The sequence below is a fragment of the Enoplosus armatus genome, chromosome 13 (genome assembly GCF_043641665.1).
Source record: "Enoplosus armatus isolate fEnoArm2 chromosome 13, fEnoArm2.hap1, whole genome shotgun sequence".
Lineage (NCBI taxonomy): Eukaryota > Metazoa > Chordata > Actinopteri > Centrarchiformes > Enoplosidae > Enoplosus > Enoplosus armatus.
Window position 1 is genome coordinate 13,616,091 of NC_092192.1, and position 27,167 is coordinate 13,643,257.

Consider the following 27,167-nt stretch of genomic DNA (forward strand, 5'->3'; position numbering starts at 1 on the left):
TGAAATAAATGTACGGCTCCTGCAAAATCCTCTCATTTTTATATTGTTCCCCAGTTTAAGGTTCAGCATGGCATTTTCTGTCCACTGGAGTTGGCTTGCTGCACTTTTATGTCTGCTCTGTATGGGTGAGCTACTTTTACTTTAGCTGTCAGTTTATTTTTCTGGATGTAAGATTATTTCATGTTCCAAATGTGTGCTGTTTTACAGTACCAACTTTTCACTTACGTTTTTAATGAATTTAATATTAATAGTACGGTCAAATGTAAATATACAACTTGTGTGTTAAACCAACATTTATATTAACTTTTAAACAGGGATAAAGAGAGCTGTGTATTAAAGGGGCACACATGAATTTTACACATGAATATGAGTTGAGTCATTATGTAGTAGTACTACTCAGCTTGTGAAAACAATTGTATAATGTCTTACATGGCTCTGGAGGGAGCTTTCTAAAGTCTGAATGCATTACTACGCCTCCATGCCCCAAAACAGTCTTTTATTTTTCAGGAGGAGAAGTTCGGTGTGATTGCACAGAGGTGAATATGCAAATTGAAGGAGGTTATTACACATTGACCAGACAGCTGGAGAGAGGCAGCCTGTTGATCTACAACTGTCCGGAGGGATACTATCCATACCCCTGTCTGACCCGCCTGTGTCAGCACGATGACACCTGGAGACCAGCACCCAAAAGAGTTAGACCTCAGAAATGCAGGAGTGAGTGATGTGACGATGATGTTTCTCACTTTGCCTCAGGCTGCCTGCTCTACCTGATGACTCAGATCCTTTTGTCTTGCTTACAGTTGTTGAATGTCCAGACCCCAGTGTGCTGCAGAACGGCACCGTCTCCCCTCCTCAGGAGAAGTACTTTGTGGGCAATGAGACTACGTATGAGTGCTTCTCTGGATACACACTGCGAGGCTCATCCACACGTATTTGCTTACCAAACGGGAAGTGGAGCGGCTCCACTACCATCTGTGGCCGTGACTGTAAGTCCTGAACAGCCACCTTCCTTCTTTCTCCTTCTCCTCTTTTAGGTTTGGGATACACCCTCATTTTGAGTTTTCTTTTGTCTTTTTCTTACCACAGCAGAGGATAACTGTGCTGATCCTGGTGTCCCACCTGGCGCCTCAAGAGAAGGGAACATATTTGGAATTGATGATACAGTAAAATACAGCTGCAATGACAACCTGATTTTGGTGGGGTCGAGTGAAAGAGTGTGTCAGGAGAACGGCCAGTGGACTGGCACAGAGCCAGCATGCTACTGTAAGAGTGATACCTACAAATGCTGCTGATATTGCCGTTGTCATTTGATCAAAGTTTTGCCATGAAAAGGTCTGCTGGGAATCTAATGGAAACAGTGCTCAATATATACAGCTGCTGAAGGGATGCTGCAACATTCAGAAACAACGACGATGAGGCTGTCAAGTTACTTTACAGGAGTTAATGTCACCAGAACTCTCAAAAGTTACTAAAGTTACAGCTAATGTTTCAGTTTTCTTTTTATTTACAAATCCCAAGCAAAAGGCTTTACTAGGCTTTACATATGTGCGTTTATTTTGTTGTTGTTGCATTTTTCCCTTTTTTCTCTATTTCTAATGCCTTCACACTCCTTCTTGCTGCTACCTCTAACACTGTTGGTCTAGGGAGAGTGCACACTTTCATGTGCTTCCTATGATACACATTTAGTTGTCAGTGACTTTTCTTTTTGCCTTTTGCCTGCCAGTCCACATGCACACTGAGCACTCAGGAAGAGTCATCGGTCCAGTGACATGAACATGATCCCTCACCAGCTTCCCACCTGTAAACGCTGCCTGAATCTACAGAGGATTGAACCCCAATCTCTGTGATGATGTACTTTTACTTCCTTTTTTGTGGCTTTTGCTTCTTGCAGACAAACACACCTATGACACTCCATTGGAGGTTTCAAAGGCATTTAGCAATGCAATCAAACGCAGCCTCACCACTTTAGAGCCCATCGGTAAGTTGCTATTGCAGCATTTTATAGTTGTGAGGCAGATAACATGAGTGACAATTTAATAATTTATCCTATTTTTTTTAGCTTATTCCATTAAAATGCGCTCTGTGTAATGACATAATCCTTTAGTTTTGCATATATCAATCTAACAAGAAGATGTGTAGGTATGACTGTTTCTGCCCTGTGACAAATTCAGAATACATTGTCTTTTCTTCCATTAAACTTCTTTCTCTTCTTTTCTGGAATTATGAAAACTATACATGGATATGGCATATAATGTGTATAGCACAATAATAGTATTTGTTCTGGATTCAGATGACACACAGGAGGGGAGAAGAATCATGATTTCAAGAACTAGCACAGTTAACATCTATATTGCAGTGGACATTTCTGAGAGCATCCCAGAGCAACAAATCAGACATTCAAGGGCGATTGTCACAAGATTAATTTCATGGGTAAGAAATGAACAGCTCTCCTCTTGATTAGAATAAAACTAGAGACTGGAGTACGTTTTTTGCAGGTTCAGCATGGGGCGCATGACAGCTGTGGGGGTTTAGTGCTGGCCGCAGATAGGCTTTAGGAAGTCAGGTGACGTAGTATAAAGGAGAGACAAAGTCCATGCTCTGTCATGCTATATACATCCGGTTATGCATCAGGGTAGCACCTCAACGGGTCCATTGAAGGCTCGTAGGGTTCAGAGGCAGACAGCGGGCTAGCCGGGTGGAAGGCAGGCCGAAGGTTAGCAGGTCCGCGGCAAGCATGCTGGGATGCAGACCGGAGGCTAGCAGGCTGGGAATTAGGTTCATTGCTGGCCAGCAGGGATGCAGGAGTAAAATGAAAGTTTTCTGAAAATAGTAGAAATTTCCCCAACCAAGGCTTCGAAAACAGTAGCTAGTGTGCCAGTGACAGGTCTAGGTATAGGTGAAGGTACAGGTTCCAGATAACAGGATACAGGTATCATAGGCTCGAAAGCAGTGGCCCAGGCAACAAAGACAATGTGGCATTTGACTGGGGAAAGTGGGCTGGTATATGTACTACAGGGCTGATGAGGGAAAGTGGAAACAGGTGAACAGGTGGGCGGGGAAGGTCAGGTGATGGGAATGGCGGGAAATGGGTTACTGCAGGGCAGGAAGGAGTGGCTGTATGTGAGAGTCAGGTGACTGGGACAGGTGGAAAAGTCTGTCGAACAGCAATGAAGGGGCCTGAGAAGTGGAAATGTGGCTGGAGGGAGGGACAGAGAGGCAGAATGTGACACTTTATGTCTCCACAGATTTCATCTTTTACCACGGTTCCAAACTATGAAATCATCTTTTTCGCCTGTGAAGTGTTTGAAGCTGTCAACATTTTAGATTTTATCGATGGCGAAATAAGGCTAAACACCGTCCTTAGTGAAGTGGAAAACTTTAAAAAAGACGGTGAGTCAAACAGATTAGAGATGTTGTTGGAAATACTGTCTTAATACTTGCTTGATCTATGTTTTACTGTGTGTGTGTTTTGGCTCAAAGACAGAAACACTGATGGAAAAGACCTGAACCTCGTCTTCAAAACATTCTTGGAGCGAATGACTTTAATAAAGCATCGAGTTGGAGAGGAGGCTTTTAAAGAACATCATCATGTCCTCATCATTTTTACAGATGGTAATTTCACCCCCCTGGTATATTTAATGGACTTACTTTAGCAATGAAGCTGCTAATAGGTGCTTTTCCATATGCCACTTATGATGTACATTTTCAGTTTGCACATAAAAAAAGAATTGCCACAAAAAATTTGAAATAATATCCGAAAAAAGTTTTATTGCTTGACTGAGGTGGTGCTAAAAAAGCTAAATGCTGCATAGTACAACATTTTTTTTATTATTAAACATCCAGTGAAGCTCCTGTTCCACTGGAGAGGTGAAAAATTTATGAAAGAGACGAAAACATCAGATCTGTGTGGAGCGATGAGGAAACTGTGTAACTCCTCAAATTAGTGCATGAAAAAAAACATAATTGCCATATTTCCATCTTGTTTTCCACTGGTTTGACTGTGCTCTTTCAATTACATCATTACTTGTTGCTCCCTCTTCTTCTGCAATGGTATAGTGGCACCTGACTGGAGAATCAGCGCCACCTGCTGCTTATCTCAATAAACCAACTCCTAATATTCCCATAACAGTAGTGGATGGAAACGCACATAAATTTGCATTTTCTTTTGCCAATTTTCTAAAAATGTGTTCAAATTAGCACTATCTTTGGACGGAAACAAGGCTAATTTCTTTTGTTGTAGGAGAAATTATGGATGCTGTAACTATTTAAAGGAACATTTTCACATTTTCTTTCTTGCAGAGAGTTAGAGGAGAAGATCGATACCACTCTCTTGTCTGTAGGTAAATATGAAGCTACAGCCAGCAGCTAGTTAGCTTAGCTTAGCACACAGACTGGAATAAGAGAGAAACAGCCTGGCTCTGTCTAAAAGGGAGGAAATCCACCTACCAGCACCTTTAAAGCTAACTAGTCAACACATTATATCTTGTTTGTTTAATTCCTACAAATACTCAAGTGTTATAATGACATGTTGGGGTTTTATGGTTTATTTGCTGGACTATTTCTTGGCTGATTAAACAAACTATACATAATGTGTTCATTTGTGAGTTTTAAAGGTGGTGGTAGGCTACTGATATGAAAGTGGTAATGATCTTCTCGTCTACCTCTCAGCAAGAAAGCGAATAAATGTATTTCCCAAAATGTCAGACTCTTTCTTAAATGTGAGAAATATGTGTCAGTTCACTCTTTAACTGTGCTCTTACGACTGCTTGATTTATAATTTATGAGCAATGAAATTGGGACTGGTTTTATATTTTAGTATGTAAATATGCATCTTGTATAAAGTTCCATTAATATAGATGATATATTTTTTTATGTTCATGTAAGAGCTAAGCTGAAAGCAGTAAAAAAGGTTTAAATACCAAAGCTGTATTCAAAATGAAGCTTAAGTTGCTTGCTTTTGTTCTGTCTGTGTTGTACCTCATTTCAACACACTGGGTTCTTTCATTGCAGGTGGTTATAACATGGGCGGTTCACCTGCACCCACTGTGGCAAAAATAAAGAACATGGTATACATGAACCACACTATTGAAGGGGAGACTCAACCAAGAGAAGAATATCTTGGTGAGTTTTATTTTTAATTTGTTGTGCAGTTTTGTTGCTATACTGATTTTCATTGTTCAGACTTGTTGCTGCCACATGCTATAATGTCAGAAACATTTCATTGTTATACAATAATGCCAAGCTAGCGGCTTGAACAACAGAATGTGTTTAATGCAACAAAGAGTGTCTAATTTATCATGCTGCGTTTCATTCTGTTACAGACATTTTTGTTTTTGCCATTGGAGCTGAGCCCTTTGATGACGACCTGCAGCCCCTCACAACAAGGACCGGTGGCCAGCATTACTTCAGAATGAAGGACATTACAAATTTACAAGATATCTTTGACGATATAATTGGTAAGTCATTTTTGAAAATTAAGGAAGAAGGCTGAATCAATCATTTGTGTAATTTCTATGTGTGCTTTGGGTTTTAGTATCTACTTGAGCATTCATCTCTACCCTCTAATTTGACCCAAAGGAGATATATGATCATAACTGGAGGCCAGAACATAGTTATCTTGCTTCCTATAATACTTTTAGCAGGGATATGGACAGAAGTAACCCACTAGACCACATTATATACTTATAAGGGCATCGTATATCCATCTCCAGAGTAGACCATTAACCTTAAGAAAAATGAAACATACATAATTATGTAAATAATGCATTTTCACATGTTGAGGGATGACACTGTCTGTATTTCTTTGGTGCAGTATGTATGTATAAATATATATACATATATATATGTATATATACATATATATATATATATATATATATACATATATATATATATAAAAACAACAACAACTATTACCATGAAATTTTGTACAGACATTCATGGTCCCCAGAGGTTGAATCAACCAGATGCTGGATGTATTGCCATGAAATATAGTACATACATTCATGTTCACCTCAGGATGAATTGTAATAACTTTATTCCCTTAACTTTTAAATGGCATCATCAGGTCGAAACCATCAAGTGCAGCATTATTTTGGTTTATGACCAAATACCCGTCAGACATGACATCAGCCTCAGCTCTACTTTATGTAAAGTAAAAGCTATCATGCTAACACACTAAACTAAGATGGTGAACATCGTAAACTTTATACTTGCTAAACATCAGCATGTTAGCATTGTCATTGTGAGCGTGTTGCCATGCTAATGTTAGCATTTAGCTCAAAGCACCACAATGTCAAAATACAGCCTCACACAACTGTATGGCTGCATGGTTGTAGACTGCTGCTGTTATTCTCTTCCAATAAGATGTCAACATGTTTTGCTGATGATGCAATAGAGGTTTAATGCACTTATTGTACATTGCTTTGAATAAAACCATCTGCTAAGTTAATGTTAACTGATTTTATAAAATGCAATGAGTTAAAGACACTAAAGTCCAAATTATTAATCTATACTGATATAACCACAAATGTATTTGAATTCATGAACATGAGCAACATTTAATTTGTTGTTTTTTTTTATGCAGATGAGACAGAAGTTTTGGGTCTATGTGGTCTTCACGCAGAATATAACAGACGAGAAGGCAGCACAAGGAGAAATTATCCATGGATGGCATTTGTTAATGTCCTGGTGAATGTTTCAGTATTTCATTTAACTTCATAATTTATATGTTAAATATGTGTGCAAGGCTGAGTATGTGAATCTCACAATGGCCAAAAGTCTTCACTGCTTGTACTTGACACAGCAATCAGTAAAATCCAACGAATATAATTTTCCACTGATGAAAATTTGTTTGTTATATATATGTATATATGTATGTTATAGTTGGCTCAGTGGAGTCAGACCTCCAGATGTAGGATTTGATGAAAAACTAATTGTGTACCACTGTGCCACGTTGTCCTTGTTTTTTACTGTGGTGCCAGAAAGCAAATTGTTTCTTGCTTCAGTGTGTTATATAACTACTAAACTCTATTAAATATCTATTTCCCGTTTAAAACTTAAGTTTCAAGGAAGACAAAGTAAATGCCTCGGCTCCCTGGTGACCCCTCAGTTCGTCTTGACTGCCGCTCACTGCCTCCCATTTGGAGTTTTGCCTGAACAAGTCACAGTTGACATTGATGATGGACAGGGCAAATGTAAGGATAAATGTTCATTCAATGTCTGCATGTTTACTCATACCTCCTCTTCTGTTAGCTGAACATAACATACTGACATTTTAGCCGTCCAATAGGTGTTAAGTTATTCGATTTGGTAATGGATATTTCTAGATTTCAAAGTCAAAGCCAAAACCTTGTGAATTATTTTGTATTCGCTATAGTCAAGTATATTGATTTGAAAAATTAGTTTGACAACATTTTTCTGCCACCCTCTAGTCCTGATGACAGACACAATAATAAAGACACTTGATTGTGTCTCTTTTGCAGTGAAAAGAGTTAAAACCTTTTATATACACCCAAACTACAACGTCAATGCTAAAGTGAATGAGGGCGTGAAGGAGTTCTATGACTATGATGTGGCTCTCATCCAACTGAATACAGGTGTTCAAATCTCCAAAGAAGTTAGGTAAGAACTTGTGTTCCTTCAAACACTGTTGTTTATTTGATGTCACACACTCAGTCTTGCCTCAGGGTCTAAGTGTCCTTGAGAAAATGTTACGTTTGTAAGTTTTGCGCAAATAAACATTCTGTGTTCAAAGTTATTCACTTGGAACATCATCCTCTCCATGTTATATTGTTTTTGGTATCTTGTTCAGACCTATTTGCATACCTTGCACCCAGGAGACCAGTGATGCTCTAAAACTGGGTGGCGATTCAACCTGCAAGCAACAAGGTGAGGTAACTTCACCAACATGCTGTAACAACATCGCACAGCTTGGTCTTCATAAACACCAAAAAATGCCTATCTTCCTGTGTAAATTGATTCTTTATCTGATGGTTCCTGCTAAATGAACAACAATTGACCGTTGGCTGCACCCTTTCCAAGCTTTCTAATCTTGCATGGCACAAATGCAGTTATAACACAGCTGTAATTCTGTGATATATGATGTGGATATATGATTACACACAAACACACATAAAACATTTATTAACATGCAGTTTTTCAGAGCTTTTAACCACATACCTGGTGGCCTTCATCAGTGGAGTTTGCCCAGTTGTGATGAGAGTGAAGAAGAAACAAATAAACTGTGTTCACAGTGTTTTTGTGTTCTCTAAATACAGAGCAGATTCTGTTGAAGGATCACCTTGAAAGACTCACTTTCCTGGGCAGGATACGAAACTGGGTACAAGAAAAAGATGTTCACGCTAAGCTTGGCGATAATGTGAGTTATAAATTACTAAACTGTGATGTGCCTTGTGTGTGAGCCTTATTTCTTATTTCTTCACTCTTATTTCTTATTTTTTCACTCTGAGTCACTTTGAGCTATGGTTCTTCTCCCAACTCACCAATGCAGAGAGCTGGATGCATCAACCATGCACTCAAGGCACCAGGCATAACAACATTAAATCCAAAGGATGCTGTGACTGATAACTTCCTGTGCACTGGTGGTCTTTCCCCTTTCAGAGATCATATAGCATGTCCAGGTATGTTCCTTTTATTTATGTATAAAAGTCATTTCCCTACTTCGAGAGGAGCTGCAAGTTATCCCATAAATGTATTTTAGTTGAGCCTTTTGAGCCTCATTTATCAAGTAAGGGTTAGTCCATTTACTTTTTGTTTCAGATCAGTAACTGAGGCCATTGTTTTGGGTGTAACCGTGTGTATGTGTGTGTATTTGTTGGGACAGGTGAAGGAGGAGGTGCTGTGTTCAAGAACTATGAGCACCGCACAGTACAGGTAAACTGTTGTTCTTTTCCATGGATTCAACAGTATATCACAAATGAGTATCACCTAGTGGGAAATATCGTTCAAAAGGAAAATGAAACTCCATTGACATAAATGATGTAATGTAATTTGACCATGTAAGTTATTGCTGTTTGTATAAAGTAACCAACGGTTTCTTTCACAGGTTGCGTTGGTCAGCTGGGGAAACAAGAATCTGTGCAATACGACTAATATGGTCGAGTCAGATCAGACCTCCAGAGATTTCCATATTAATCTCTTCAGAGTTGTCCCTTTCCTCAAATCTATCCTTGGAAATGACGACCAGGATGATTATGCACCACTTACGTTTTTGAGGAGCTAAATGCATTTGCATACTGTAATTTGTTTTGCCGTTTCAATCATATGATTTGTGTATACTGTATGTTTAAAAACATTGGCTTATGTTATTTTGCTGATTGATGCACGGCCAACTGAAATCATCCAAACACTTAAAATGTTCTCATCAAAAGCATACATAGTGTACATACACATGGCGTCTCTGTAAGTCTGTCACATTGTGGAACATGTACCATCACATTGCATCACCTAAATCACAGAAGCACACTATCACGCACACAGACATCTATCAGCATTAAACTGGCCCCTCATATTAACCTTTGAATTGTAACATGTCACCTCTCATAGGTTCTCAGGCAAAAAGGACAAACAATACTAAGTCATCTGATTAATCTAGATGCAGATGTATGTATTACAGGGAATTCACCTATCAGACTGTAATAAATCATAATTGCAAAAAATGACCCACATTTCTGCTCATTACAACACGAAATTCAAATCAGTCCTACTCAACAAATATATCCATGTCACGGTGCTGAGTCGTTCCCTATAAGAGTACATTGCACACTGGTCAAGTAACCAAACTGTTTGTTCATGACCTTCCATCCCTATTACCTGCTGGTCATGTCACCAGACTGCCAAACAGGAAGTGAGAGCTTCCAATGGGCTTTATAGTGGAAGGAATTCAGACTGTACCATTTTGAGTAGAGTACAGAGGGGGGTTTCATTGTTTGAGGGAATAGACTTTTTAAGTACCCTAAACAATCTATATTGTTGATATTTCTGTGTCAGGACAATTAGATTAATGATTTAGAAATGGTTTGGTTGTTTTTACACATACATGTTACTTGATTGTCTTAATTGATTATGTGAATGTACACCTGGAGATGCACTGCTATGAAAATGACAAAGTCATAAATGTAAATCTGCTGGGAGCTCCGACTCACTTTGCTGTTACACGCCACAAACATGTTTGATGGAACAAATACTGACAACTTTGCATAAAGACCAGTAGTGTGGTTTGTCCAGAGGGCGTCGCTAGAGGAGAGGCAATGGGCTCTAAGGGTTTATGCCCTTGGAAGCATGAATGTGTTCAGTAAATTTCATCAGCCGATTACATTATGTAGTGAGTGTAGAACTTACATTTTGAACAGAAAGCAAGTGTTCACTCTTAAGAAGTGAGTGTACTTCAGGAATTTCAATAAAATAAACACACATCTCGAAATTTAACAGACAAATCAGTCTGCTGTCCCCAGTCCTCAAGCCCCTTTCTACCACCTGGGGAGCCCACATCTCACAAGAGTAATTACAATTAAGTGTATTCAGGGAAATACTGCAACACCACTATGTAGTTGTGAAACATCTCTGCATCAATACAGTAACAAATTCATATGATCTGGCCTTTATCAGTTGAGACATCAGCCCTCTGAGAAGCTGGAGACACGACTCAAAGGAACTGTTTAAACTGCTGTGAAATGATTGGTTGCATTTGTATGCATTGCTTGGAAACACTGAAGGAAGTTTTATTTTTCAAGAAACTATGCCCATGACTCAAAATTATGAAGAGGGGGAGTGAGGACTGTAGTTGAAAAGACATATCAGATTTCAGCAGATCACTGCTGTAGTTCAGCCATGGATGGACTACTGAACGGGGAGGGGCCAGGGCCTCTGTTTGAAGTGACTTGTACCTAAGGTACTAACTAATATTAGTAAATGGTTGATAAGGATGTTCATTAATATGTATGTCATGAAGTTCACAGCTAAGCCATTTTATTAAGAGAAAACTGTTTGTTTTCATGGATGTTTATTTTAATGATTGCCCACTTACTTGTCAATCCTTGAACTTATTTTTGGTAAAGGCTGAGATCAGTGGACTCACTCCGTGGTCTTCATGTTAATTAATATCTTTATCAACCATTTACTAATATTAGTTAGTACCGTAAGAGACATTTGTTAAGTTACCTAATAGCTATTACTGCATTAACTAATGTTAATTAATGTACCCTTTATTGTAAAGACAACCACAACAAGACACAAACCAAAATGACCACAAATAGACACAAAACATCTACAAAGAACTTCATGCATGTTGTCCCCTGCTGACCTTTCAGTTTTAAAAGGTATTTATTTTTCACTGACTAACTCCTGACAGTGAGGCTGTCACACATTTAATGGATATTTAGAGTATTTGCAAAAAAGTCTGCTAAGTCAGTAATTGAACAAATTATGGAAGAGGGAGTCAGTCAAATGACAGTGTGGGTCAAGGAGAGCTACAGTTAAACCAGTCTGGTATGACTGGATGTTCAATCAATACTTGCCTGCAGGTTTTGGGAAATGGTGAAGCAAATGTTTGTACTTTGTCTTGGTTTCCCAATTACTTTGTTTTTTTATGCGACATGTGACCGTGTGTGTACACATGGTAGAAAATCCATGATCAAAAAAGGAGAAGCTATGGCCTACTTAAGGCCAGGAAACACAAAACATTGGGACTACAGCAGTCAAAATAAACAGTTTACCTGAACTGTATTGTATTTATTTAAATGTCCCTAGTCGTTCGGGAAAGGTATTGGGAGTAGGAACCTTTTTTTCCTTCTTATGAATTTATGATATTCAGAAATTACTTCCAGTCATTTTAATATAGTAAGTAATAAATATATTTAATTAATAGTTATTTGCTTGTTTCTACATTAGTCGAGCTGATTGAACCTCAATTATTTTAATCTCCCTGCTATTAAGGTTTAATGCAATGGCAAAAACATTTGGATGGTTTCTGTGACACACTGTATTGATCTCTTTTTATTTGTCATTAAGTTAATAAGTACCAGGATGGTCTTTGTTAATCCAGCCCCTCCTTCTGAATATCACTGTCCATTTTGAAATAAATGTACGGCTCCTGCAAAATCCTCTCATTTTTATATTGTTCCCCAGTTTAAGGTTCAGCATGGCATTTTCTGTCCACTGGAGTTGGCTTGCTGCACTTTTATGTCTCCTCTGTATGGGTGAGCTACTTTTACTTTAGCTGTCAGCTTATTTTTCTGGATGTAAGATTATTTCATGTTCCAAATGTGTGCTGTTTTACAGTACCAACTTTTCACTTACGTTTTTAATGAATTTAATATTAATAGTACGGTCAAATGTAAATATACAACTTGTGTGTTAAACCAACATTTATATTAACTTTTAAACAGGGATAAAGAGAGCTGTGTATTAAAGGGGCACACATGAATTTTACACATGAATATGAGTTGAGTCATTATGTAGTAGTACTACTCAGCTTGTGAAAACAATTGTATAATGTCTTACATGGCTCTGGAGGGAGCTTTCTAAAGTCTGAATGCATTACTACGCCTCCATGCCCCAAAACAGTCTTTTATTTTTCAGGAGGAGAAGTTCGGTGTGATTGCACAGAGGTGAATATGCAAATTGAAGGAGGTTATTACACATTGACCAGACAGCTGGAGAGAGGCAGCCTGTTGATCTACAACTGTCCGGAGGGATACTATCCATACCCCTGTCTGACCCGCCTGTGTCAGCACGATGACACCTGGAGACCAGCACCCAAAAGAGTTAGACCTCAGAAATGCAGGAGTGAGTGATGTGACGATGATGTTTCTCACTTTGCCTCAGGCTGCCTGCTCTACCTGATGACTCAGATCCTTTTGTCTTGCTTACAGTTGTTGAATGTCCAGACCCCAGTGTGCTGCAGAACGGCAACGTCTCCCCTCTTGAAAGCCAGTACTTTGTGGGCAATGAGACCACGTATGAGTGCTTCTCTGGATACACACTGCGAGGCTCATCCACACGTATTTGCTTACCAAACGGGAAGTGGAGCGGCTCCACTACCATCTGTGGCCATGACTGTAAGTCCTGAACAGCCACCTTCCTTCTTTCTCCTTCTCCTCTTTTAGGTTTGGGATACATCCTCATTTTGAGTTTTCTTTTGTCTTTTTCTTACCACAGCAGAGGATAACTGTGCTGATCCTGGTGTCCCACCTGGCGCCTCAAGAGAAGGGAACATATTTGGAATTGATGATACAGTAAAATACAGCTGCAATGACAACCTGATTTTGGTGGGGTCGAGTGAAAGAGTGTGTCAGGAGAACGGCCAGTGGACTGGCACAGAGCCAGCATGCTACTGTAAGAGTGATACCTACAAATGCTGCTGATATTGCCGTTGTCATTTGATCAAAGTTTTGCCATGAAAAGGTCTGCTGGGAATCTAATGGAAACAGTGCTCAATATATACAGCTGCTGAAGGGATGCTGCAACATTCAGAAACAATGACGATGAGGCTGTCAAGTTACTTTACAGGAGTTAATGTCACCAGAACTCTCAAAAGTTACTAAAGTTACAGCTAATGTTTCAGTTTTCTTTTTATTTACAAAAGTTTTTATTAGGCTTCTCACACTGCTAAGAATAGCCCAGAGCTAACTGAGGTCCGTTTCACACTGACACCTTTTAGCCCAGTGTTTTCAGGGGACGACAAACAAACTCTGGGCTAACCCTGCTCTGGAGCAGGGCCAGCAAGTCCCAGGCTGATGTCAGGGTTAGTCCACTTGGAATGTTCCAGGATTGTGCCAGTGTGAAAGCTTTCTTAGCCTGGGGTTAACAGGCTAATAATGTTTAAACAATATCGTGTTTTCTCTCATGTATTTTGTATATATGTAATAACCGTGATGGGCCAGTACTTTTACTTCCTTTTTTGTGGCTTTTGCTTCTTGCAGACAAACACACCTATGACACTCCATTGGAGGTTTCAAAGGCATTTGGCAGTTCAATCAAAGGCAGTCTCACCACTTTAGAGCCCATCAGTAAGTTCCTGGAACTAATCTGATTATTAGTGTTATTTAATAGCAACACTATATGATCATTTTTGCTATTGCAGCATTTTGTAGTTATGAGGCAAATAATATTTTGTTAAATTGAAAACAAATGAGTGACAATTAAATAATATATCCTATTTTTTAGCTAATTCCATTAAAACGCACTCTGTGTAATGACATAATCCCTTAGTCCTGCATATATCAATCTAACAAGAAGATGTGTAGGTATGACTGTTTCTGCCCTGTGATAAATTCAGAATACATTGTCTTTTCTTCCATTATACTTCTTTCTCTTTTCTATAATTTCAAAAATTATACATGAATATGGCATATAATGTGTATGGCACAATAACAGTATTTGTTGTGGATTGTTCAGATGGCACACTGGAGGGGAAAACAATCAGGATTTCAAAAAATGGGACACTTAACATCTATATTGCAGTGGATATTTCTGAGAGCATCACACCACAACAAATTGATGAAGCAAAGAAGATTGTCACAGCACTTATGAGAAAGGTAAGAAACAAACAGCTCTCCTCTTGATTAAAATACCACTGGAGTAAGTTTTATCCAAAACTATATAACAGTATATGTTAGAGGTTTTATAGTGCTTTTTTTAATGGAGAGGGCGATCGTCACAGAATTGCCTCACTTACAATATGCTGAATTTGCAAACAGTCAGCAACTTTGTGCTGGGACTAGAGATGTAACATTGTTTTTGCTGATTGTGGACTCAGTTGAAAGGATGCACATGTGGTGAAAGTACAGACTGCAGTTGATGGATGCTGGCAATACATTTGCTGAGTTGTTAAAAAATAATATAGCAGTGTGACTATCACTATATTGTTGTATAAGGAATAAAATGACAGGTTATCACTTAACTTGCTTAGCCGCATTTGTGAAATAAAAACCTTTTTGTTTGTGAAATGACAATTAGTATTTTGAAAAGAAGCAGGGTGAAACAACATTTCATAATAATGTGTTTTAAAAAGGTGCTGGATTATTTCACAGTTCCATGGTGATTTTATATATGTCTGCATTAATTCATACGATCATTTATTTAATGTCTTTTATTTATTGATTGATTTTTTTACTCTTTGGGTCTCCATACATCTGCATCATTTTGCAAGTTTATTAGCGTATAAATACTTTTTTACGGCATGACAAGCAACCATTTATCGTAATTTTTTGGGTCCACAGAGACATTAGCTTCTTCTGTCATAATGCTAATCCCACTGGGAGTCGTGGATTCCACTATTTGAAGTCATACACTGTATTATATTTTTGGTGTGAGCTAAAGCTTTTTACGTTGTATGATAATCTCATCCCATTCGGCTGCCAGCACAACAGCCCATTAGAAGTAAATTTCATTATGAATTACATATCATAATCTTGACTGATGCTTCTTGGCATGAGTCCCTTGGCTTGTTGTCAATGCACACTGTGGGACTCTCTCTGCTGATAAATGAATCAATTACTCAAGAAAATAACAACCATAACAGTTTGATACATAAAGAGGTGTCCCATTAACGATCACAGCAGTTTGCTTGTGTTTACACAGTTGTGTCAGAATTAATACAATACTTATGATCATGATTCACTTTGTATTTAACTGATATGCGTTATGTCTCCAAAGATTGCATCCTTTAGTGTGACTCCAAACTATGAAGTCCTCTTTTTCTCCTCTGGTGTGTATGAAGTTATCAGAATTCGTGATTTTATGAATAGAAAAATAGTTCTAAGCACCGTTGAGACTGAAGTGACAGCATTTGAAGTGGGCGGTAAGTCAAACAGATCAGAGATATTGTTGGAAATACTGTTTTAATACACAGTTTGATCTATGTTTTACTGTGTGTTTACTGTGTATGTGTGTTTTGATTCAAAGACAGAAACACTGGAACAGATCTGAATCTCGTCTTTAAGACATTCTTGGAGGAAATGGGTGTCATAAAGCGACGAGTTGGAGAAAAGGTTTTTAAGGAACATCGTCACGTCATTATCGCTTTTACAGATGGTAATTTCACCCTCTTGAATGAAGCTGCTTGCTTTCAGTGTAGGCAAATTATGGATTCAAATATTCATGCTGCAACTACTTAAAGGTTCGACATTTTGGAAAACACACTTATTTGCTTTCTTGTCCAGAGTGAGATGAGAGGATCAATACCAATCTCATATTTGTCAGTAAATATGGAGCTACAGCCTGCAGCTGGTTAGCTTAGCATACAGACCGTGCAAAAACTGAGGTGTTATAATGACATGTTGTGGTTTTATGGGGGTTTATTTGCTGGAATATTTCTTGGCCGGGTGATTAAACATAATATACATAATGTGTTCATTTGTGAGTTTTAAAGGTGGTGGTAGGCTACTGATATGAAAGTGGTAATGATCTTCTCGTCTACCTCTCAGCAAGAAAGCAAATTAATGTATTACTCAAAATGTCAGACTCTTTCTTTAATGTGAGAAAAATGTGTCAGTTCCCTATTTAACTGTACGACTGGTTGATTCGTATTTTATGAGCAATCAAATTAGCACTGGTTTTATATTTTAGTATGAAAATATGCATCTTGTATAAGGTTCCATTAATATGGATGATATAATTTTTTTATGTTCATGTAAGAGCTAAGCTGAAAGCAGTAAAAAAGGTTTAAATACCAAAGCTGTATTCAAAATGAAGCTTAAGTTGCTTGCTTTTGTTCTGTCTGTGTTGTACCTCATTTCAACACACTGGGTTCTTTCATTGCAGGTGGTTATAACATGGGCGGTTCACCTGCACCCACTGTGGCAAAAATAAAGGACATGGTATACATGAACCACACTATTGAAGGGGAGACTCAACCAAGAGAAGAATATCTTGGTGAGTTTTATTTTTAATTTGTTGTGCAGAGTTTTGTTGCTATACTGATTTTCATTGTTCAGACTTGTTGCTGCCACATGCTATAATGTCAGAAACATTTCATTGTTATACAATAACGCCAAGCTAGCGGCTTGAACAACAGAATGTATTTAACGCAACAAAGAAAGCCTAATTTATCATGCTGCGTTTAATTCTGTTACAGACATTTATATTTTTGCCATTGGAGCTGAGCCCTTTGATGACGACCTGCAGCCCCTCACAACAGGGATCGGTAAAAAGCATTACTTCAGAATGAAGGACATTACAAATTTGGAAGATACCTTTGATGATATAATTGGTAAGTCATTTTTGAAAATTAAGGAAGAAGGCTGAATCAATCAATTGTGTAATTTGTATGTGTAGTTCAACTATGTGTGCTGTCGAGGCAATTTTGCAATCCCACTCTGACAATGAGGAACGAGATAAAAATCTCTTGCAGTATTGTCACACTTAGAGCATGGTACACAAGACAAAGGTTGGTTTGTAATATGCACACAGATGAGAAGCGGTTCATTCCTTTTATAACTTGGCTCGGCCCTCCCATCTGTGTTGCTGTGGTCTTTTTTTATTCATTGATTGATTGATTGATTAATTCATGATTGATTAGTCTTGGTTCTCATGACACTTAAAAATGTGCAAGTCCTCTGTTCTCCAGACAAAGTAACATCCTTGAGAGAAGTTTATCACTTTCAGTCTTGTCACCTCATCAATTGTTATGCGTTATACTTTAGTCGTTGATCAGCCACAGCATGTTTCAGGAGAAAGCTACCGCTAGTTATGTACATCTGTTGCTCTTTTATAATATTGTGTAAGGCCAAATGTAAAAAATAATAACTTTATATGTCGCCTCTTTACTCCACTTTTCTTCCCGATTCAAAAACAAACACTCTCTCGTCTGGTCTCCCTCTCTCGGAAGTGCTTCCCCTAGAGGCCGGAGCACTACCGTTATGTTGACTGGATATGCATCGTTTTTCTGTTGCATGTGTTTTTCGGGGTTTGTTTCTGACTGCGCATCTTTTCCGTGTGAGCAGCACGTTTTGCGTAAAAGTATTTGTTTTGGCTTTCTGCAGCACATTTTTTCATTTGAAGGACATTTCCATTGTCTTATTCGTTTTGGGTTTTCGTATGTGTTTTTGAATTTGTATCGTTTCTGAAACTGCAGACTGTTTCTCCGAATGGAAATGTTTTGGGCGGTTGTAGTGCCTTTGCCCTTGTTGGCCACTGTACTTAAGAGCAGGCAGAACCATTGCTCTTGATCTGTGCCTCTATATGATATGTAGCTCGACACCACTGATGTAACAGGGATGGACAGGTGTGATGAAGTATCCCGCTAGACCACATTATATACTTATAAGGGCATCATGTATCCATTTCCATTAAGAGAGCAGACCATTGAAAACTATAATTATACAGAATTTTAACAGAAAAAGAGGAAACCTGAAATGATACACACTGTTACATCCCACCCTTAGGCGGTCCTAGGGGGAGAACAAACACTCTACCAGTGACCCAATCAACCACAGAGAAACGCATTTAAAACAACCAAAGCCATGGGATTTATTAATAAAGACATACAAACAACCAAGACACTAAATCAAGAAAGCCTAAAAAGCACAAAGTACACAAAGTAGCACAAAGGACCAAGGCTACGCAAACTCCCAGGCTGAGAGGCAGCAAAACCTGCGGTCCCCACACCAGAAGCCTCTCCATTCTGATGCTGGCAAAGTAGCTTTGAAGCACTACCCTCCCAGGCCATGTGCACCTCATTGAGGAATCAGATGTAGCACATCTGGGCAGAGCTAGAAAGTTCAGAAGAAGAAAAGGGACAAAAAGCACAGGGAAATGTATACAGCCGCAACAATGAAAACATTTGTAAATAATGCATTTTCACATGTTGAGGGATGGCAATGCCAGTCTGTATTTCTTTGGTGCAGACTGAAATATGTAAAAAACTATTGCCATGAAATTTTGTACAGACATTCATGGTCCCCAGAGGTTGAATCAACCAGATGCTGGATGTATTGCCATGAAATATAGTACATACATTCATGTTCACCTCAGGATGAATTGTAGTAACTTTATTCCCTTATCTTTTAAGTGGCATCATCAGGTCGAAACCATCAAGTGTCCATTATTTCGGTTTATGACCAACTTTATGTTTTGCGCTAATAAGTAAAAGCTATCATGCTAACACCCTAAACTAAGATGGTGAACATCGTAAACTTTATACTTGCTAAACATCAGCATGTTAGCATTGTCATTGTGAGCATGTTGCCATGCTAATGTTAGCATTTAGCTCAAAGCACCACAGAGTCAAAATACAGCCTCACACAACTGTATGGCTGCATGGTTGTAGACTGCTGCTGTTATTCTCTTCCAATAAGATGTCAACATGTTTTGCTGATGATGCAATACAGGTTTAATGCACTTATTGTACATTGCTTTGAATAAAACCATCTGCTAAGTTAATGTTAACTGATTTTATAAAATGCAATGAGTTAAAGACACTAAAGTCCAAATTATTAATCTATACTGATATAACCACAAATGTATTTGCATTCATGAACATGAGCAACATTTAATTTGTTGGGTTTTTTTTATGCAGATGAGAGAGAAGTTTTGGGTCTATGTGGTCTTCACGCAGAATATGACAGAAAAAAAAGCAGCAAAAGGAGAAATTATCCATGGATGGCATTTGTTAATGTCCAGGTGAATGTTTCAGTATTTCATTCAACCCTTGTATTATATTTGTTTCTCCCCCCTTATTTTGGTGTTCCCGGTCAAATTTGACCGGTCTGGTTTAACTGCTCTTACATTAACACAAAAAACATAATTCAAACATAATCATCACCAAATTTTATTTTACACCTTTTAATGCTGTAAATAATGCCTCCAACTAATGGTGAACATGAATAACTGCAGTGAATATACAAAGAATAGACACTGAAAATTATAATAATAATCAAAACAGAGACCAAATTCACAGAACACACAGGGGGGGGGCACATAACCACGGGAAAGAGGTCAGTTCCCATAACAAACACCTAATTGTTCAGTTTGAAATGTGTAAATCTTTATATATGGGGCCTTTGAACAGGTATGATACATTATTTGGTCTCCCGTGGGGGGATGGGCACATAAGCGCGAGAAAGAGACAGGTTCCCATAAATTACACCTAATTCTTCAGTGTGGTTCACGTGGGGGAATATATGTGTGTGTGTGTGTGAGAGAGAGAGAGAGAGAGAGAGAGAGAGAGAGTGTGTGTGTGTGTGTGTGTGGGGGGGGGGGGGGGGGGGGGACACCACAGGTGTTACAAAGTTAATTAGACCACTCAAAATTCAATGAAAGTGGTGATCAGCAATTTTATATGTTCAAATGCCTAGTGTGGAGGATATCATAAGGCCTTGAGGCAATCAGAGGAAAAATTAAAATTTTATGATTTTATGAAGTTGTAAATCGGTCAGATTTGACCCAAACACCACAGAAGGGTTAACTTCATAATTTATATGTGAAATATGTGTGCAAGGCTGAGTATGTGAATCTCACAATGGCCAAAAGTCTTCACTGCTTGTACTTGACCACAGCAATCAGTAAAATCCAACGAATATAATTTTCCACTGATGAAAATTTGTTTGTTATATATATGTATATATGTATGTTATATTTGGCTCAGTGGAGTCAGAACTCCAGATGTAGGATTTGATGAAAAACTAATTGTGTACCACTGTGCCACGTTGTCCTTGTTTTTTACTGTGGTGCCAGAAAGCAAATTGTTTCTTGCTTCAGTGTGTTATATAACTACTAAACTCTATTAAATATCTATTTCCCGTTTAAAACTTAAGTTTCAAGGAAGACAAAGTAAATGCCTCGGCTCCCTGGTGACCCCTCAGTTCATCTTGACTGCCGCTCACTGCCTCCCATTTGGAGTTTTGCCTGAACAAGTCACAGTTGACATTGATGATGGACAGGGCAAATGTAAGGATAAATGTTCATTCAATGTCTGCATGTTTACTCATACCTCCTCTTCTGTTAGCTGAACATAACATACTGACATTTTAGCCGTCCAATAAGTGTTACACTATCCAGTGAAGTTATTTGATTTGCTAATGGATATTTCTAGATTTCAAAGTCAAAGCCAAAACCTTATGAATTATTTTGCATTCGCTATAGTCAAGTATATTGATTTGAATTTGTCTCTTTCGCAGTGAAAAAAGTTAAATCTCTCAAAGTACACCCAAACTACAACGTCAATGCTAAAGTGAATGAGGGCGTGAAGGAGTTCTATGACTATGATGTGGCTCTCATCCAACTGAATAAAGATGTTCAAATCTCCAAAGAAGTTAGGTAAGAACTTGTGTTCCTTCAAACACTGTTGTTCGTACTTGGATTTGATGTCACACTTTCAGTCCTGGCCCGGGATTTGTTGATAAACAGCTCTTACTATGAAGACACTCTGCCCAGCTCACACACACAAACCTGTAAAGGGATTAATTCAATTTATCACACACTCTGAAGTGAAGAGAAATTGTTACATTCACTGGATTTTTATTAATAAATATTCTGTGTTCAAAGTTATTCACTTGGAACATCATCCTCTCCATGTTATATTGTTTTTGGTATCTTGTTCAGACCTATTTGCATACCTTGCACCCAGAAGACCAGTGATGCTCTAAAACTGGATGGCGATTCAACCTGCAAGCAACAAGGTGAGGTAACTTCACCAACATGCCGTAACAACATCGCACAGCTTGGTCTTCATAAACACCAAAAAATGCTTATCTTCCTGTGTAAATTGATTCTTTATCTGATGGTTCCTGCTAAATGAATTAGCAATTGCTAATCCCTGCACCCCTTAGTTACAGTTGCTACACCTGTCAAGCTTTCCATTGACGAATGGCACATATGCAGTGTACATTGATAACAGTGGCAAATTTGCCACTCAAAATCCTTAGTCATTTCTGAAACAATGGGTTCCTGATTTCAAAAAGCAGGCTTCTCACTTCTAGCTGGCAGCGGTCAAGATCTGTAAAGCTTAACAAAGAAAGGGCATTGTTCTCGCATTGCAGTGTGGAGGTAGTAAGTCTCAGTATTATAAGTATGATAAGGAAAAATGTAAGATGTGATTATCATATTGTAAAGTAACCCTGTTTGTCTGCTTTGCATACTTTTTAATGTTACAAAAAGGCTTTTAAGATGAGGACTAACTGATGTGTTTGGCTCTCGTTTAACGTCGCTGGAGTGTAAACTTCCCCAAATCCAATAAAGAGCAAAACAGAGCAGCTAGCTAACGTTAGTCTAAACTCTGATAGCATCCAGGACCGGCTTCCACGCTATGAGTGAGCATACGCAGTTGATGTGCTAAACGTGAACCGGGCTTTTGTTAATGTAACCTGTAACCAACAAAACTGTAGTTAGTTAATGATGTGCTCCGTGGTTATGGAAGTAACACTTGGTTACTAGTGTAGGCAGGGGTTAAAGTCGGATTTGGCAGGTGGGGGAACCCTAAGATCAGGTGTCGAGATGCAGCCCAAATTGATTTGTACTGTGAGCTCCAGTGGACTTGTTTTCGTTCAGGAAAGGCTCTGTGGTCAGCTGACCTTATTTAAAGCACCCATTTCTTGACATATTTTTGAGGCCCAACCAAAGAAATGAGCATCAGTGCTGAGTCCTTGTTTATTTGTAGTTGTGTCCATAGTGGCGTATATTGTTAATTTCAGAGAATCCTCTTTCACAGTCAGCACTGCTAACAGCAAGTGATTTTACTGCTTGTTGCAGTTTCAGCAGCCCATCAGTCACAGGAATGTGTGGATGCTCTTTGAAATCAAATGATGTCAAAAAGCTAGAGTGTGTTTTGTTGTGTTATCAACCGTTTATTAATTGTTAGTATACTGCTTATAAATGCTAAATAGGAGAGAGGTTACCAGATTTCCTTCTGTCAATTCAGTAGCCTTGAAGTTGAAATAAATGATATGTAGAGCCTCACAGTGTTTTTGTGTTCTCTAAATACAGAGGAGATTCTGTTTGCGGATAATCTTCAGGCACTCACTTTCCTGAGCAGGACAGGACAGTGGGTAAAAGAAAAAGATGTCCGCGTCAAGATTGGTGGCAGCGTGAGTTTCAAATTACTGAGCTGTGTTGTGCCTTGTGTGTGTGTGTGTGAGAGAGAGAGAGAGAGAGAGAGAGAGAGCCTGCTTTCTTATTTTTTCACTCAAAACCTAAAAGTCACTTTGAGCTATGGTTCTTCTCCCAACTCACAAATGCAGAGAAATGGTTGTATTAAACATGCACTCGAGGCACCAGGCATAACAACAACAAATCCAAAGGATGCTGTGACTGATAACTTCCTGTGCACTGGTGGTCTTTCCCCTTTCAGAGATCATATAGCATGTCAAGGTATGTTTCCTTTATTATTAAAGTTATTTCCCTACTTCGAGAGGAGCTGCAAGTTATCCCATAAACATATTCGAGTTGAGCTAAGTTAAGGTAACTTCACCGACACATAGTATCTTCAAATTGTAGAATCCATGTGTTTGTCTTTATGGGTAAGTAAGGAAAACACACCAGAATATACCTGTAAATGGGCAAATACAGTGACACTGACAAAAAATTTATATGGTCAGTTATGTATATGTATTTTATATACTAAAACATGAGCAACAGTGGTGCAGATCAGTAACTGAGGCCCATTGTTTTGGGTTTAACCGTGTGTTTATGTGTGTGTGTGTGTGTGTGTGTGTGTGTGTGTGTGTGTGTGTGTGTGTGTTGGGACAGGTGACTCAGGAGGTGCTGTGTTTAAGAACTATGAGCAACGCACAGTACAGGTAAACTGTTGTTCTTTTCCATGTATTCAACAGTATATCACAAATGAGTATCACCTGGTGGGAAATATCTTTCAAAAGGAAAATGAAACCCCATTGACATAAATGATGTAATGTAATTTGACCATGTAAGTTCTTCTTGTTTATTGTATAAAGTAACCAACGGTTTCTTTCACAGGTTGCGTTGGTCAGCTGGGGAAACAAGAATCTGTGCAATACGACTAATATGGTCGAGTCAGATCAGACCTCCAGAGATTTCCATATTAATCTCTTCAGAGTTGTCCCTTTCCTCAAATCTATCCTTGGAAATGACGACCAGGATGATTATGCATCAATTACGTTTTTGAGTAGATAATTGCATTTACATACCGTAATTTGTTTTTCCTTTTCAATTCACTAATCACTCATTCAGGCAGTTTTTTTTCACACTGTGAGTTCATAATGAAAAAGATACAATTTTAAGATCAAATGTTCTCATCAAAAGAAAAAAAAAAGCATCATTATTAAAAAAACTTTTCAGTATCAACCAATCTCAAGTTTTGTACTTTATCCCATGCGCATACATTTATTCTTCATTTTCAGCGGTCAGTATGTAAAGGAGTTAATAAAACAGCTCTAAACTGGGTCTTGATCAGAATTAGCGATATGACAGTATATACAGTGAGACAATATAAATGTTGCCATAATGTTTATACTCTGCTAGCTATCCATTTAATATTACTGACTGTTAGGTCATTGCAGCCAATGTTGCAAAAGAATTAGTAGAACTGCTTTATGGCAATATTGAGTATTTATACGATTTTTGAATCACTGTGATAATCAGTGGTGGAAGAAGTATTCAAATCCTTTACTTTAGTAAAAGCATCAATACCACACTGTGAAAATACTCCATAACAAGTCCGGCATTCAAAACCTTACTTAAGTAAAAGCAAGTAAGAGTAAGCAGCAAAATTTACTCTAAGTATAAAAAGTACATCATCATATATGCTGTTGGATTAACATTACTGCTACTAATTGTAGCTGTCAGTTAAATGTACCTCTGAGATGTAGTGGAGTAGAAGTATTAAGCTGCATAAAATGGAAATACTTAATTAAAGTACAAGTACCTCTATTTTGTACTTAAGTACAGCACTTGAGTAGATGCTCTTAGTTACATTCCACCTCTGGTGATAATTTACCATATCCATATTGCCCCTGTATTGGGCCAACCAAACATGGAGCTTAACTGCTTTGTGACAGATTTAAAGTTTCATATTGACCAGATCGCTCATAGGTCACAACATGACAAGAGTCAATGAGAGAATCTCCAGTCCTGATAGGTGAGTGCAGTGTGGTGTCCCCTGTTGAAGCTGCTCCACTTCTGGCTTTGCTTATATACAAGTGAAGATATTTCAAAATAATGCAAACCTTTGTATTGTAAGTTGCAAATTGCTCATTGTCTCCCTGCAGGAATGGAATGAGGACCTTTTAGAAAAACAGTGACATATCATATAATTTGAAGTGTTATCATGATTTACATGACACACTGTTTATACAGTCACAATCACAGGTTATTAAACAACTTCCTTATCTCAGGCCTTTTTCTGAAACTGCTTAAATGAGGAATGACTAAAAGAATTGCTACAGCACTCAAAAGGTTTCATCAAAACTCTTTTATGGATCCGCTCTGCTGATGGAGCCATCCAGCTCCCCCTCAGGTCAGTGACTCAGGGCCCATTTCCAGCTCTCTGTGCAGGCCTGCGCAATGCGGACACTCAGTCTGGCAGCATGCCAACTCAGATCATTCAAATTGAATTTAGTGGAAAGTTAAGGTTTTTTTGGGGTGAGTAATTACATTTTTTCTTACTCTCTCTGGCTCTGACATGGAAATGAACTGAGTTTGTCATTCATTGCTGTGTCTTTACAGCCCACAAACAAACCAGGCCATTGCATTACGGATGATTTGTCGTGGTCAGAGCAAGTTTATGGCTTCAAATCATGTTATTTTACTGTGTAACTATGATCTGTTGACCATTATGCTGTCAGGCATCGTCTCAGTGAAAATGTACATTTAGCAATTCTTTTCACTAATGCATATTGGCAAATATCAGTGGTGAATTTTCACATCAATGCTAAGTTTCTCTGACATGGTGAAACGCCTACCTTGCGTATGAGGTGGTGCGTTGGATCAGTGATGTACTGGTTTCCCATGGGAACATTCATCTGGTTTCCCTTTAAGTAATTGGGAGAGAGGGAGGAGGCCAGTGGGATGAGAGGAGGAGGCAGAGACGGAGGAAGACAGACTGTGTGAGAGGAGGGACGAATGGGAGAGGCTTAATTGAATGAAACCCTCTCTTGGTCTCAGATGCTGTAAACAAGGAGGAAATTTAAAATGAGGACCATTCCTTATTGAATCCCTCTGGAGGACTCGGTTACATCTCTGTCTGTTATTCTATTTCTAAGAGCATCACCTGCTAACGCCAACATCCTCAACCCCGCCTTCAATTTAAACAAAGCTGAAACCATTTGACTGAAATCAATCTGTTACAGCTAAACTGATTAGCAGTGTTTGGATAGAGCAGCATGCATACAGACAGTATACTCAAAGCAGCCTCACTCCCACCCCCTCACCCTCACTCCCTATTCAACGCTAGCACACACTGCATATTCCTGATGAAGCATCCTGCTGTTTAAACTCTGGCTGATCTGTCTCTCTGCAAGCCTTAAATCAACCTTATGGGCCATTTTAGAAATTACTACCATTAAGAACTGCATACATGCACTTTTTCCCCATTTGTGCTCAGAAAAGCAGGTCATGCGCACATCCATGGCTTCCGCTGATCCTGACGTTTTAATATGAAATTATATAGATGGCAGTATATAGATTGGAATCTCATTGTTACTAAAGTGTAATGTCAAATATTCGTGTGCATAATTTGACATGTCAAATTATTGACATGAGCTGAGTTTCTGAAATTAAATCAAACTTGTCAACAAAGTCAGTATTTTTTTCTGTTTGCTCAGCTAAAAAGAAAAGTTCAACATTTTCCCAAATACGCGTATTCACTGAGAGTCGATGAAAAGACCGATACCCATGTCTGTACGGTGAATATGACGCTACCATGAGCAGCGTGTTAATTAGTGAGCTTTAAGAGTTGTTGGCAGGCAGATTTTGTTACAGTTCGACAGAGCTAAGCTAGCCGTTTCCTGGTAGTTAACTTCCAGTCTCTGCTGTTTGCCTTTCCTTTAATAATAATGTGGATGGTTTGTGATAGAGCTGATAAAACATTGACTGTTACACAGCTATAAATAAAAGTTAAAGGAATAGTTACATTTTGGGAATTAGATGAAAGGTAAAATACCACTCTCATGTCCTTATAGTGGATGTGAAACTAATGTGAGCAGGCGGTTAGCTTAGCTTAGTTCAAAGACTGG

General features: G+C 38.5%; 2 protein-coding genes across 2 annotated transcripts; both read left to right on the forward strand.

The window, feature by feature from the left end:
- Positions 1-64: 64 nt before the first annotated feature.
- LOC139295146 (complement factor B-like) lies at positions 65-9,244 on the forward strand. Its single transcript, XM_070917255.1, has 18 exons — positions 65-125; positions 508-714; positions 801-986; positions 1,087-1,263; positions 1,892-1,978; positions 2,291-2,430; positions 3,246-3,390; positions 3,481-3,612; positions 5,011-5,121; positions 5,322-5,456; positions 6,587-6,690; positions 7,064-7,196; positions 7,485-7,623; positions 7,814-7,890; positions 8,280-8,380; positions 8,513-8,642; positions 8,846-8,895; positions 9,068-9,244. The coding sequence occupies exons 1-18, from the start codon at positions 68-70 to the stop codon at positions 9,242-9,244; spliced, it is 2,289 nt and encodes a 762-aa protein (XP_070773356.1). The 5' UTR covers positions 65-67.
- Positions 9,245-12,157: 2,913 nt separating this feature from the next.
- On the forward strand, positions 12,158-24,108 carry LOC139295467 (complement factor B-like). Its single transcript, XM_070917662.1, has 18 exons — positions 12,158-12,218; positions 12,601-12,807; positions 12,894-13,079; positions 13,180-13,356; positions 13,944-14,030; positions 14,419-14,558; positions 15,679-15,823; positions 15,928-16,056; positions 16,786-16,896; positions 17,099-17,233; positions 19,541-19,644; positions 20,778-20,910; positions 21,141-21,279; positions 21,565-21,641; positions 22,945-23,045; positions 23,199-23,328; positions 23,707-23,756; positions 23,932-24,108. Exons 1-18 carry the CDS (start codon positions 12,161-12,163, stop codon positions 24,106-24,108), a joined length of 2,286 nt encoding a protein of 761 aa, XP_070773763.1. The 5' UTR covers positions 12,158-12,160.
- Positions 24,109-27,167: the final 3,059 nt, after the last annotated feature.